We start from the raw sequence: 15,745 nt of genomic DNA on the forward strand, positions 1-15,745 counted from the left end.
TTTAAAATATTACTAAAAATATTATTAGAAAAAATAAGCCAAGTGTGATGGCACGTGCCTTTAATCCCAGGTACATGGGAGGCTGGAGCTGAAAGATTGCAAATTTAAGACCATCCTGGACAATTTAGTGAGACCCTGTCTCAAAATAAAATCAGAGGATTGAGGATATAGCTAGGTGAGAGAGCATTAGATGAAACTACTAGTTAAGACTAGTGATGAAAGATTGAAATGAAACTATAGTACTTTGAAAATTTTCCCTGAAGAAAGTTGTACATTGAAATCAGTGGTTTGGACACATAATACATGACTTCTTTTGTCTTAATGTTATTAATGTTTTCATTAATTTTAAATACTCAAAACATTTTTAGTCTTAAGTATTTAACCCTCAGTTGAACAGTTTTGTTAAGTGATTTTTAAATGATTAATTTCCATTTTGCCAATAAAATTGTTTATAATTACTGATTTAATATTGGTTATACTTTAGACAAGAGATATATGTATTAACAAAACATAATGTACTTGGAAGAATGAACTTAATGTTGTTTCCTTTCTCCTTTTGTGCATTAGGCTACTGTGGAGCAGATATCAAGGCCCTGTGCACTGAAGCTGCCCTGATTGCCCTTCGGAGGCGTTATCCCCAGATCTATGCTAGCAGTCATAAACTGCAGCTGGATGTTTCCTCCATAGTGCTCAGTGCCCAAGACTTTTACCATGCAATGCAGAACATTGTGCCTGCTTCTCAACGTGCTGTGATGTCTTCAGGACATGCGCTGTCCCCCATTATAAGGCCACTGCTGGAAAGAAGCTTCAACAACATCTTAGCAGTCCTGCAAAAAGTGTTTCCTCATGCTGAAATTAGCCAGAGTGATAAGAAAGAAGGTACCATGAACTAATTTTTTATATTGTTAAAATGAAAAAAAAAATAAAGATAATTGGTTTCCTGTATAAGATTAGTTAGAATCTTAAATCTGTTGCACTTATCACTGAATATTCCAGACCTGGCATATTGCCCATATTTGGTAGTTGCCTGGTGAGTGTTTGTAGACCAAATGAATGAATGTTTGTTCTTTCGTGGGATGGTGTATCTGTCTTAATATAGGAGTGTTGCTGTATTTAGAAAGTTGACTATACTAATAGCTTGCATTTATTATAAGTATTTATATAAATTATCATTCATTAATCCTTATCATAGTCCTATGAATTAGTACCCTGATTATACAGAGGAGGAAATGGGTACTTAAGAAAGCAGTTTGGGTTATATAAGGGCACTCAATAAGATTTGAGGCCTGCTCACACTCAGAGAGCATGACTGCCTGCTCATGCTTTGAGCCTGCATTGTCATAATGTCTCTGTGGATTCAGTTCATCAAATGTATTTTGATGTTATTGACAGAACATTCTGCAGTGTGTTGTGCTGATTAAGATGTAAGCTATTGGTAAGGGAGTAAATTAGAGCCTGACTATCCAGATCTTAAATTTAATTGAACTTCAAGATTGTACTTTGGATTTGAGATAAAAAAGAATACAATATGTTGGGAATATAGCACAAGTGGTAGAATGCTTACCTATCCTGCTTGAAGCCCTGACTTCATTCCCAGCATCACATAAAGTGGATGGATGTGGTGGTACACACCTATGATCCCAGCACTTGGGAGGGTAGAGGCGGGAGGATCAGAAGCTTGAGGTCCCTCAGTAACACAGGGAGGTCATCAAGACTAGCCTGAGCTAAATGAAACTTTTTTTTTTTTTTAAAAAAAAAAAGAAAAAAAAAAAAAAAAAGGAAATTTAGGTCAATATTGAAATTAAAGTAACACTGTAATGTTTGAGAGGAAGTCATATGTTTTATTTAAATTTCCCTAGTATATAGGACCTAGTTTGGGGAATAGTTTGTATCAAATAGAAAATTTTTCAGAGAATTATAACATTAAAAATCAGCTTAATATTAGCGAGGCATGGTGGATGCCTTTAATCCCAGCACTTGGGAGGCAGAGGCAGGTGGATCTCTTGAGTTCAAGGCCAGCCTGGTCTACATAGCGAGTTCCAGGCCAGTTGGGGCTATAGGGAGACCCTGCCTCAAAGACAAAAAAACAAATAAACAAAAATAGAACATTAATATTATTCAGTGACTCTTGAGTGAATAGTCAGTGAATCATGAATATTATTCAATTTGGCTATCATATTTTTCAGAGACCATAATTTTGAAATCATATTTTAAAGTAAAAATTTGTACATAGTACCACATGGATTACTTTATTCTTTAAATTTTGACTGATAGGGAGGAGAACAAATATCTACTGACTATGTTTGTGAGTTAGGCTTTATGTCATGATTTGACTACTTTTTAATCTGTGATTGTGATTTCTCTCTCTCTGCCCTCCCTCACCCCGTTTGTTTCTGTTCGTTTGTTTGTTTTCTGAGAAAGGGTTTTACTCTGTAGCAGAGGCTGGCCTAGAACTCACTATGTAGCCATAGCTGACCTTAAGTTCATAACAGTCCTCCTGCCTCAGACTCCTAAGTGCTAAGATTACAGGTGTTGGCCACCATACCCCAACTTACATATGATTTTCATAACTAGGAGTACATATTCAATTAAATACATGTTTGTTACTTTAGAAAAGTAATAACAGTTTTTACCTTCAATTTTGACAGCCTCTTTTATTCCACTTGAGTATTTCCATTTTATGGAATTGTTATCTGTTTTTAGTTTTATTTTCCCATAAGCATAAAGCATATACTTATATTTAGTTCCAAGTAATGAAACTAAATGTCATGTATTAATGGAGAGTAGGAACTAAATTTTATTGTTATGAATACTTGCATTTTTACTACTTTAATGTATTATTCTAGTTTGTTTTAGTCTTTAATATTTTTCCTTAGATCTATATCTTTTCTTTGTTTATGACATCATTCAAAAGATAATATTTTCCAAATTAGAACTAATAGTTTGCTTTTAAAAGTCACTGCTGGCATAGTTCTTATTTTATTAAATTTTTTCTTTGTGTGTATATGAGAGAGAGAGAGAGAGAGAGAGAGAATGGTTATGTGTCATGGTTGGCTTCAGTTGTCAACTTGACATACCTGGGAAGAGGGAACCTGAATTCAGGAATTTCCTCTATCAAGTTGGCCTGTGGGCCTATCTGTGAGGCATTTTTTTGATTGTTGAGTATTGTGGGAGGGCCTAGTCCACTGTGGGTGGTGGCACCCCTGGGCAGGTGGTGCAGGATTGTATGAGAAAGCAGGCTGAGCACTGGCCAGAGGAGCAAGCCAGTAAGCAGTTCCTTCATGATCATACTTCAGTTCCTGCCTCCAGGTTCCTGCCCTGGCTTTCTTCAATGCTGAACTATAAGCTGTAAAGTGAAATAAACTCTTTCCACTCCAAGTTAGTTTTGGTCAGAGTTTTTATCACCACAATAGAAAGCAAGATAGGACTCTGTATGTGTCTTGCATACGTGTATAGGGGAGGGGTATGTGTGCATATTGGTACGTGTGCAGCTGGACCCTGAGGTTGATGTTGGAAATCAGCCACAATTGTGCTTCCATCCTATTCACTGATGTGGAGTCTTACACCTAGAGCTCATTGATGTGACTAGCCTTGCTAGACAGCTGCTCTGGGGTCCCTTGTCTTTGCCTTATGAGGCAGGAATTAGAAGCAGGTTGCTACAACCACCTCGTATTCATGTGGATTCTGGGGATTTGGACTCTTATCCTTATGCTTGCATGGCAAGCTCTTAACCACTGAACCATATGCCCAGTATCTTATTTTATGTAGTATTCTTCTATTTTCTTTTTTCTTTTTTCTTGGAAGAGTATGATTTATTCTTTTTCTCAAGATAAGGTCCTGCTATGTTGCCCAGGATTGCTTTGAACTCCTGGGCTAAAGCCGTCCTCCAGGCTTAGCTTCCTGAGTAGCTGAAGTCACAGGTGTGTGCCACTTGACTAGAGTTGATTTCTGTAAAATTCAGTTCTAAATCTGCACATGTAGCATTGAGCTTATCGACTGAATTGGCACTTTTGACAGACGTGTGAAATGTAGCTATTTAGTACTTAAGATTGTGGTTTTGGAAATGTATTAAGTATTGTGTTCCTCAGTGGAAATTTTAGTTCCAGTTTATCCTGTGAGTAGTAGCCCTAAGGCCAATAGAAAGACTAATGTTCCTTGAATGGGTACATTTTTAAGGTTGACTCTGAATTCTTAACTCTTATCATTCCTTTAAAATATTTATGTATGCCACCAGATGTGGTGGCGCATGCCTTTAATCTCAGCAGAGGCTGGTGGATCTCTGTGAGTTCAAGGCCAGCCTGGTCTACATAGCCAGTTCCAGGTCAGCTAGGGCTACAGGGAGACCCTATCTCAAAAAGGCAAAAAAAAAAAAAAAAAATGTATGTGAGTATGTGCAGGTGTGTTTGTGTTTGTATCAGCATATGCCGTGTGTGTGTGTGGTATGGAGTTATAGGCAGTTGTAAGCTGCCAGACATGGGTGCTAGGAACCAAACTCAGGTCCTCTGGAAAAGTAGCAAACACTCTTAACTGCTGAGCCATCTCTCCAATTCCTAGAGTTTTCCCTCCCTCCCAAGACAGGGTCTCGCTTATTGTAGCCCTAGTGGCCTGGAATTGGCTGTGTAGAACAGGCTTCCTCGAACTCACAGAGATCTGTCTGTCTTTGCCTCCCAAGTGCTGGGATGCACATATTACCTAACTGTCTTAATTAGGCAAGGTTTTCCTTGAAGTATGGGTAAATCATTTTAAAAATATGTGTCGGGCTGGGCGTGGTGGTGCATGCCTTTAATCCCAGCACTCAGGAGGCAGAGGCAGGCAGACCCCCGTGAGTTCAAGACCAGCCTGGTTTATATAGTGAGGTTCAGGACCGCTGGGGGCACAGGGAGACCCTGTCTCAAAAAGACCAAAAAAAAAAAAAAAAAAAAAAAGTGTCAATCTGTTGTTTATTGTTGCTTTTCTGAGAATTGGCCTTGACTTAACTGCCTTATTAATTGGATAAAATGTGGAATGGACTGGTTTTGATCCAAATTGAACTCGTAGGTGAGATTTTATGAGAGCACACTTCTTTCCCAGACTCCTTTTAGTCAGCAAAGTCTCCCAAATTATAGCTCATAATACTTAAATGGATAGTCTGTAAAAGTGATGGAGTGAATTACATTTATGCATTATTCAAAATGCTATAGTACATCAGTTTGCATGATCAATCTGAGCTTTTAACAATCATGTTATTTTCTATATACTATATTAGCTAATACCATTTAATTTTTAACCCAGTTGTCCTTTGCTTTGGTAGAGTATTGTTATTAAATGAGTTTATAAGACTTGTGCTTTTTTTTTTTAACAGACATAGAAACTCTAATTTTAGATGATAGTGAAGATGAGAATGCTTTATCAATTTTTGAGACGAGTTGTCACTCAGGATCACCAAAGAAACAGTCATCAGCTGCTACTATAACTAAACCTTACCTTCACTTTACAATGTGAGTAATTATATCAGATTTTTCTTAGTTTAGAATGACTTTTGCTACCTTATGTTTAGAGTGGTAGTGTAGTTTTGCTGCTGGTTGTACTCTTGGAGCATTTTTCCTTTGTTTGGATACAATTCTGAAAAACTTCTACTGTGTCTACCTTTTTGTGTGGTAATAATTACTTTGTTATTCAGCTAAATTTTGTTTTTTCCAAGAAGGAGAAATGTTATTTGCTAGTTTGTCTCTTTTAAAAAATATTTACTATGATCCATGGGACATTAACTTGTGATAAATTTCAGGTGATAATTTGGAGACTTGGAAGCTGCTAAAGAGAGTTTGAATTAGAAATTGCTCAGTGATTAAACAAATAACATTTTGATTCTTAAAAGCTCATTAGTTTACACTAATTTGGATTTTTTTGTTTTTCTACTTTTATCTTTTTACTGTCTATGTTATAACAACTTTTGTTGTACACTATAGTGGGTAAAGTTTTTTTTGTGCAAATGTAATTTTAGATTACAAGACCTAGTAGTTTTCAAATACTAAAGTATCACTATTTATATTTACATAATTAGCAACAATTGAAGGGCCATAAAATTCCATTCAGGTTTGTTTACTAGCACTTGTAATGGAAGATGATGGATTATGTGTCCTCCGTCCCTCCCTCCCTCCCTCTCTCCCTTCTTCCCTTCCTCTTTCCCTTCCTGTTGTTTTTTTGAAGCAAGGTCTCACTCTGTAGCTCAGGCTGGCGTGGAACTCAATATGTAGTCCAGGCTTGCCTCAAATTTGTGAATGTCTTCCTACCAAGTGCTAGGATTACAAATGTGAATCACCATGCTTGGGTGGGTTATGTGTACTTTTAAGTAATTCTTTAAAGTATTTTGAATGAGTTTAAGTCTTCAACTTTAATCAGAGTTTCCTCCATGTAGATTGTCTGAAATGTTGCTTTGATTATATGCATTGATAAACTTTTCTTGATTTTCATGTTTTAAAACTGAGCCTAAGTTACTTAACTCTATTTTTTATTCTTGGTGTGTTCTTTCACAGCAAGCTCTTATTATTAGAAAACTTTTTTTTCTAGATCCTTTCCTTTCTACTCACAGGAAAGCTTTTTAGACTTTTATAGCCTTTCGTAGATCTGTTTTGTTGATAGCAGGCAGGTTGAATACTTTTTTCTGCTTTTTACCTAGCCAGCCTTTCTGTGTGTGTGTGACTTGCATTGACAATTTTAGTTGTTTGAATTATATATTATCAGGAGATAAGCTATCAGAAGACTTTTTTTCAGCTTTATAAGATAGTTCCTGTCGGTAAAGGAATACAAAAATAGATTTTGTTATTAGAAAACTTCATTTCTAGTGTTTTATTTGATATTATGAACATCCTGTTATTGATTTAATGTGTGCCACTGGTCTGGATCATTAATTTATTTTTTCTAAAAGAATTGGTTAAATTTTAGCTTCCTTTATATAAGCTATTATAGTTTACTGGTTGAATTGTTTTCTAGAGCAAGCTTTTTTCTTTTTTTCCTTCTTTTTTTTTTTTTTTCAGTCTTTTTGAGACAAGGTCTCCCTGTAGACCCAGCTGTCCTGGAACTCACTATGTAGACCAGGCTGGCCTTGAACTCACAGAGATCCACCTGCCTCTGCCTCCCAAGTGCTGGGATTAAAGGCATGCACCACCATGCCTGGCTTTTTTCCTTCTTTTTGAGATAGGGTCTTATGTAGTCTAGGCTGACTTGAAACTCACTATGTCGTTGAGGCTGACCTTGAACTCCTGGTTTTCCTGTCTCCTCCTCCCAAGTGCTAGGATTATAGGCATGTGCCACCATGCCTGGCACAGCATTTTTCTTTCTAGCTGCTTCAATAATATTCAGTCATTAATCTCTATTCACTCATTCATTCCAATTTCTGTTTGTTTACTGTCTGCCATACTTGGTGCTCAAAACATAAGCATAAGTAAGTTGTACTTCTTAGTCTGAAGAAATTTTGTTACTGGAATTGGCAAAGGTTGACATTACCAAAGTTCTAGGAAAGTAAAACTTCTGCTTGAAAGTCCAGGAAAGCTTTGTAGAATACATAGTCACAGTCAATGTCCATTTGAGAATGAAGGGATGAGAGTTGGTATCTGAGTCCTCACAAACTAGACATGTACTATAGGTAAGTTATATTTGTGCTGCCATCATGTTACAGATGAGGAAACTGAAGCACAGGTAACCTTGAGAGAATTATCCAGGAATCTTTTTGCTAGCAGATTGCAGACCCAGGCTTTGAACTATTTGTTTCCTCAGATCATATTTTTTTTCCCCCAAAACTGATTTTAAAATTATTATTATTTTGTTTCTTTTGAGATAGGTTCCTACTGGGTAGTTCTGGCTAGTCTGAAAGTAACCACGTAGCTCCAGGTTGGTCTCAGACTTGCAGCAATCCTCCTCCTTCAGCTTCTCAAGTGCTGGCTCAAAATTAATTGGTTGATAATAATTTTTTTTTTTTTTGGTGAGTTGGGAAATGTGATCTTTCTAAGAAGTATGCAGATTAAAATAAAAGTCTTTCATAAAGAATGCACATAGGTTTTGTTTGTTTATTTTGGTTTTACTTTTTGTTTGAGTAGCATGTGTTAGTATGCCAGATCAATGCAGAGCAGAACAAGGTAATTGGTAAGAAGAAAGCCTGGGCTCAATGATGATCTGTAGCTGTATTAGCGGGGTGCTACTAGCAGGTTTCTGGGAATCATCTTCTTCCCAAAATGTTGAAATCTGTTTTTAAGATTTAAGAAACAGTAGATGTCAGTAGTTTACTGCTCTGGAAGGAAAAAACAAGTTTTCTTTCTTACTTTATATTACCTTAGGGGATTAGAGACAGCTTTCTGAGGTTTTAAAAAATGAAAATAGCTTTGTTTTTTCTAATTAGAAAGATGATATACTCTGTAGAAAATTCAAGTAATAAAGAAGAGCATAAAGAAGAAAGTAAAAATTAAAGCCTCAGAAGCTGAAGGTAATATTTGTTAAAGTTTTGGTGACCACCCCCCATGTTCTCTTTGTTCCTAGAATTAGCTCTGAACATTATTTTATGTAGATTATTTTCTTCTATAAGTTAATGTAACTTGCTTTTTAAAGTATGTGTGTGTGTGTGTGCGTGTGTGTGTGTGTTTGTGCACGTGCGCCATGTGTGTGGGTGCCCACAGAGGCCAGAGGAGGGTGTTGGATCCCTTGGAGCTGGTGTTACAGGCGGGTGCTGGGAACTGAACTCAGGTCCTCTGCAAGAGCAGAAAGTACTGTTAACTGCTGATCTCTCTAGCCCCATAATTTGCTTTTTTGTCCATTATGCTGGGAATGTTGTTTCATGTTAAAATATGCTTAATGTTATTCTTCTAAGATATTCACATAAGATAGTTCCGTTGGTAAAGTGCTTGCCATGCAAGCATGAGGACCTGAGTTTTGATTTCCAGCACCCATGTAAAAGGCTGAATTTGTTAGCATGTACTTGTAATCTCAGCACTGGAGAGGTGCAGATGGACGAATCCCTGGGGCGTTCTGACTGACTAGCCAAGCCTAATGGCAAACTAGTACTCAGTGAGAGACTGTCTCAGAAACCAAGATAGATGGCTTAAAGACACTCGAGGTTACCCTCTGGCCTCCATATATATGCACACACATAAATCTGCACCTGCAAACACACACACACACACACACACACACACACACACACATACACACATATTAAAAGGTAGCTGCAGGTAGTGGCATAATATCTAATAATTTTTAGATGTCCCAAAATTTATAAACTATAAAATCTGAAGTTTTCAATGATTCTACTTTATAAGCAGACTACTGTATAAATCTAAGTATATGTTTTTACACCACTATCTGATTCAGAACAAGATAAACTTAAAAAAAAGATGTGTATCAAAGGATGTATCTGCTCAAAACCTTCATATAAGTTGCTAAATTGTTTTCTAGAAAGAGTGTGTCAATTTGAATTTCTACCATTAATAAGAGTGCTGTGTTTTATACCCTTTTAAATTTTGAGCCCCCCTCCCTTTGGTAGTGATGGGCATTGAACCTAGGGTGTTGGGCAAGTTAGGCAGATGTCCTATTATTGAGTCACTTTTCGAGCTGGTTTTGTCTTTAAATCGTTATTGTAGATAGTTTAAAACAATACTTTGTGGAGCCGGAGAGGTGGCTCAGTGGTTAAGAACACTGACTGTTCTTGCAGAAGACCCAGGTTCAAATCCCAGTACCCACATGGCAGCTAACAACTGTCTGTAACTCCAATTCCAAGGGATCTGACAGCCTCTTCTGTCATCTGTGGGCATTGCACAACATGGGTGCACTTACCTACATGCAGCAATACACATGTACACGTAAAATAAAAATAATAAATAAAATATTTTTAAAAATACCTTGCTTGTTTTAATCATTACTTTATTCTTTCATTTATTCATTCACTCTTTCAAATATTTTGTGAAAGTACTGGACACTGTCCTAGGTACTTTGGATATGCCAGCAAACAAATAGTAAGCTCCCTGCCCTCCCTGCAGTTACATTTTAGATAAAGATACAGACAGTAAAATAGCAAGAATATTGGCTAGATGGTAAGATAACTATTATAAAAATGTGGAGAACTGAAAAAGATAAGTACACCTGTGGGGGTGAGATGAATTACAAAATGATTGGAACATACATTTTGGCGCATTTAGATCATATTCAGAAAAGTTGTGCCTTTTCCCCATTCTACCAATTGTGAGAATACCAGTTTTCCCATCCTTCCACTAATTATTGGCATTAAAATTAATGTGTATTAGTCTAACAGATAAAAATATTTTTCATTTTATTTCCTTTCTGTTTTAATGACTTCCGTACTCTTCTTTTTTTTTTTTTTTTTGTTTTTTTGAGACAGGGCTTCCCTGTAGCCCCAGGTGGACTGGAACTCACTATGTAGACCAGGCTGGCCTCAAACTCACAGAGATCCACCCTGCTTCTGCCTCCCAGGTGCTGGGATTAAAGGCATGTGCCACCATACCAGGCTCCATACCTTTCTTTTAAAAATATTTTATTTTAGCATTTAAATTTATGTGTATGAGTGTATTTCCTGCATGTGTGTAAGTGCACCCGTGTCATGCAATGCCAGCGGAGATCAGAAGAGGGTGTCAGATTCCCTGGAACTGGAGTTATGGGTGATTGTTAGCTGCCATGTGGATGCTGGAAATCGAACCCAGGTCCTCTGCAACAACAGTCAGTGCTCTTAACCTCTGAGTCATTTCTCTAGCCCTGACTTCTATATTCTTCTGAAGCCAAGATCCTTCTTCCTTCAGACCCTGATCATCAGCTTCCCATTTCTCCTTGGTTACACCATAGACCTTTCTGCATATAACTGGACTGTATTCACTTTCAGCATCTTGAGAGCCACAGTTCATTCAGTTGTCTCAGCTAGAATTGGACACCATCCCTTGTGTCTGTCTGTCTGTCTGTCTGTCTGTCTGTCTCTCTCTCTCTCTCTCTCTCTCTCTTTCCCTCCCTCCCTCCCTCCCCCCCCTTCCCTAGTCAGTGATGAAGTCCTTTTGATTTTTCCTATTAAATTACTTCCTTTTCTTTTCTTTCTTCTTCTTCTTCTTCTTCTTTTTTTTTTTTTTTTTTTTAACTCTGTTTGAGAGAAGGTCTCCCTGTAGCCCTAGCTGGCCTGGATCTCACTATGTAGACCAGGCTGGCCTTTTACGTACAGAGAGGCCTCTGCCTCCTGAGTGCTGGGATCAAAGACTCTACCACACCCGACTTTCTCTGTTTCTTTTCTTGTTTAGCCTTTTAAGATCTTGGGCCTTGGTTACTGCAAGAGACCCCTAGCCAGTTATCTTTTTTCCCATTTGCTTTCTTTCAAACCTATTTACATACTGATATACTGAGCTGAAGTTTCAAAGCATGTTCAGGTGTCCCTTTGTATCTCATGGTACTAAAACCTGTGAATGCTCAAGTTTCTTAATATAAAAATTGTCTAGTATTTACATATAATCCATATACATTCTCATATATATTAAATCATTTTAGGTTACTTATAATTTCTAAAATAATGCATGTTTTATTTTTTTTGTTCAGCAAATAATAATAATAATCATAATAATAGTATGTCAGTGTTCAGTATAGGCACAGTTTTTCCCTCCAGTATTTGGATTGAACCCATGGGTTTAGAATTCATGAATATAGGGGGCCAGCTGTATGTGTGTATGCCGCTCCTCTAAAGTCTTCTAATGATTCCTCATTGTCTTCAGTGTGTGTTTTAAACTTTAACATGGTTCACAAAAACTGAGGTTTTGTTTTACTTGTTTGTTTTGATGTGTGTGCTGGTGCATATCATGTGGAGGCCAGAAGGCATCCTTAGGTGTCCTCAAGAACCATTTACTTTGTGTTTTGAGGCTGGATCTCTAATTATTTTGGAGCTTTCTGATTAGGCCAAACTGGCTGATTGGCCAGCAAGCCCTAGGGATGTTCCCGTCTCCACCACCCAGTGCTGGAAGACAAACCCACATTACCGCACTGGCTTTTTTTTAGGTGAGTTCTTGGCATTGAACGCAGGTCCTCATGCTTGGAGGCCAAGCAGTTTACTGACTGAGCCATCTCCCTAACTCTGTTGTTTTTTTTCTTCTACTAATTGTCATTCTATAACATGCTTCCATATTTGTAGGTCACATCTTAATGTAGTAGGAACCTGCATTTTGAAACCATATAGACGTAATGAAATATAGTTTTTATTTGTTTGATTTGTGGTACTAGTGTTGGAACCTTGGGCCTTTTGCATGTTAAGCAAACAACACTGAGGAACATCGTGGATCCCCAAATGCGAATTTGAAACTACAGTTTCATATCTAATCTCTCTGAGCTTTGTTTCCTCATGTTTAATCAAATGAAATTTTATATGCCTAGAATTTTTAAAAATTTTATTGTTTTTATTTTATGTGTGTGTATTGCCTGCATATATGTACACCCATGCAGTCCACCGAGGAGAACAGAAGAAGGTGTTGGATCCCCTGGAACTGGAGTTATGGGCAGTTGTTAGCTGCCATGTGGGAGCTGGGATTTGAACCCGTGTCTTTTGCGAGATATAGCCAGTGCTCTTAACTGCTGAGCCATCTCTCCAGCCCCTTTATGCCTAGAATTTTTGTTTGTTTGTTTGTTTGTTTTGCTTTATTGAGATAGTATTATGCCTAGAACTTTTTTGGTTTGTTTCTTTTGCTTTTCTGTGATGGTGTCTCCCTGTAGCCCCAGCTAACCTGGAACTTGCTATATAGACCAGGCTGGCCCTGATCTCACAGAGATTTGCCTGCCTCTGCCTCCCGAGTGCTGGGCTTAAAGGTGTGCACCACACTCATCCTATTTCCTAAAATTTTTAAGAAAACTGAAGCCTTATGTGGTGGCCCCATCTGTAATCTCAGCACTTGGAGGCTGAAACAGAAGGATTGTGAGTTGGAGGCCCTCATTGGGCTACATAGTAAGACTATCACTAAAACAAAACAAAACAGAACACAGCAATAATAAAATAGCAAGAAATCTATATGAAATGCTTGTTATCAAAATGTGTTTGAGTGCTCTAAAATTATTAGCATATTTTTCCAAAATTTTCTTAATGTTTATTTTAGATAGTATTGATTAATTCTTTAGGATTTTTTGTTTTGTTTAGTATTTTTTTTATTTGATGTGTATGTGTGCATTGCCTGCATGTATGTAAGTGCACCCATGTTATGCAATGCCCTTGGAAGAGGGCATTGTATTGGCCTGAAAATGGAGTTCTAGATGATTGTTAGCTGCCATGTGGGTGCTGGGACTCGAACTTGGGTCTTCTGAAAGAACAGCCAGTGCTTTTAACTGCTGAGCCATCTCTCCAGTGCCCCCCGCCCTTCCTTGATTTTTTGAGACAGGGTCTCACTGTGTAGCCATTGCTGGCCTGGAACTTCCCATGCAGACTAGACTGCCTAGAACTAGTAAATAGCTGCCTGTCAAGTGTTGGGATTAAAGGCATGTACTACCATGCATGTACTGTAGGAATTTTTAAATTAGAACTCATTAAATATCTATAAATATTAAATAAATAAAGTATAAATGTTTTTGAAGAATTGGCCTTTTCTTATAAAGTCCTCGTGTTTAAGCTGAATTTCATGCTTTTCTTGCTAAAGTTGTTGTTTGATATGGTCTGTGTTATGTTGCATTGTTTTTGCAATCCTGAATAGGATTGTGTTGTTGTATTTTTAACTTTTTTTTTTTTTTTTTTTTTTTTTTTTTTTTTTGTCTCCCTATAGCCCCAGCTATCCTGGAACTCACTATGTAAACCAGGCTGGCCTCGAACTCACAAAGATCCACCTGCCTCTGCCTCCCGAGTGCTGGCATTAAAGGCATGCACCACCACACCCAGCTGTGTTTTTAACTTTTTAAAAAATTTTATTTATTACTTTTATTTTATGTGTATGTGTGTATTGCCTGCATGTAGGTAAGTGCACATGTGTCATGCAGGATTGTGGTTTTCTTTTTTTTTGGTCATTTTGAGACAGGGTCTTCCTGTAACCCCAGCTGTCCTGGAACTCACTATGTAGACCAGGCTAGCCTTGAACTCACAGAGATCCACCTGACTCTGCCTCCGAGTGCTGGGATTAAAGGTGTGTGCCACCACGCCCAGCAAAGATTGTGTTTTTTAATGATGGTTATTGGTAGTGTTTAGTAAAATCTACTATTTTTCTTTTTCTGTCTTTTGTTTCTTTGCTGGTAGATTCCAATGCCATTAGTAATTCTCTTGTATTTTTCTAGTGCATTTTAATTTCCTTTAAAGTTATCAGTTTTCACCCATTTCTTTTTCTGTATTCTTTTAGTCTTGCCTTAGCATTTGTAGTTTACAGTGAGTAGCTAGACTTGTTTCATTTACCTTTTTATTTTTTTGGTCTTTTTGAGACAGGGTCTCCCTGTAGCCCCAGCTGTCCTGGAACTCACTATGTAGACCAGGCTGGCCTTGAACTCCAGAGATCCACCTGCCTCTGCCTCCCAAGTGCTGGGGTTAAAGGCATGCGCCACCACGCCCGGCCCCATTTATCATTTTTAATGGTACTGTAGAATATTGAAAATGAAAATTACATTTGCTTTAATATATTTTTCTTTTCTGGTGTATGGTTTTAAATGTCAAATTAGGGTAAGAACAATTAGTTTTATTATCACAGAAACAGAATTTGCTGTCTCTGAAAAACTTTTAAAAAATTGTGGTGATTTAGCCCATTACTGTAGCTAAAACAGAATATCTTAGTCTGGGTAATTTATAAATAGCATGAGTTTATTATTCACAGTTATAGAGGCAGCGAAGGCCAAAATAAGGCACCAGCATATCTAGTGAAGACCTGGTCTCTGCTTCCAGGATGGTACCTTGAAGGCTTTGTCTCCTCACATTGCAAAAGGAACTAACAAGGCTAGGCCAGCTCATTCTTTTGAACTGTTTTATAAAGCTCTGTTTACATGATATAATCACTTGTTAAAGGCCGTACCTCTTGATGTTGTCACACTAATGATTAAATTCAACATTGAATTTGTAGAGGACACCTTCAGAACATAGTGGTGGTAAAATACATGTAACATAAAATTTACCATTTTAACCATATTTTGATTTGGGAAGTTGGGGTTGAGACAGAGTCTCACTGTATAGCTTAGGCTCCCCCAGAGTTTACTCTAGTCCAGGCTGTCTTCAAATTTGTGATTCTCTTGCTTCAGCCTTTTGAGTGCTAGGATTATGGGTGTTAGCCACCATGCCCAGCTTTAACCATTTCTGTTTTAAGTCTCCTACTTGTTAACAATCTTCAGATCTACATTTTTCCTTTCTCTTTTCTCTTTTTTCCAGATCTACTTTTCAAAATATTTTATTATTTTTATTTATATGTATGAGTGTATTGCCTGCATGTAGATAAGTGCACCCATGACGTGCAATGCCTGCGGAGGACAGAAGAAGCCATCAGATCCCCTGGAACTGGAGTTTCAGACAGTTATTAGCTGCCATGTGGGTGCTGGGATTCGAACCCAGGTCTTCTGCAAGAACAACCAGTGTTCTTAACTCTGAGCCATCTCTCCAGCCCCAGATCTACTTTTCTAATTGAGGAAGTGAGATTCTTACTGTTTGATCTTGAATGATTCATCGCTAAGTAATAATAATTTTTGCAGTCTCCAAGTTAATGCATAGTATGATGAGTAACTGTTGAAGTTTTCTTTCATTTAGAATGGATGTTATATGATCAGAGGTAGTCAATATTTTAGAATCATGAGTCATGGA

At 37.6% G+C, this 15,745-nt stretch overlaps 1 protein-coding gene across 2 annotated transcripts in view; it reads left to right on the forward strand.

The window, feature by feature from the left end:
• The window catches only part of Atad2b (ATPase family AAA domain containing 2B), a 163,464-nt gene that overhangs the window by 78,793 nt on the left and 68,926 nt on the right, over positions 1-15,745 (forward strand). For both annotated transcript variants that reach the window (XM_017802216.2, XM_008848859.3), the window contains exons 16-17: positions 568-879; positions 5,342-5,477. In XM_017802216.2, the coding sequence (XP_017657705.1) occupies positions 568-879; positions 5,342-5,477 (448 nt within the window). The remainder of the gene's footprint in view (positions 1-567; positions 880-5,341; positions 5,478-15,745) is intronic.

This window comes from Nannospalax galili, unplaced genomic scaffold, assembly GCF_000622305.1.
Source record: "Nannospalax galili isolate Female #2095 unplaced genomic scaffold, S.galili_v1.0 scaffold1191, whole genome shotgun sequence".
NCBI classification, from domain to species: Eukaryota; Metazoa; Chordata; class Mammalia; order Rodentia; family Spalacidae; genus Nannospalax; species Nannospalax galili.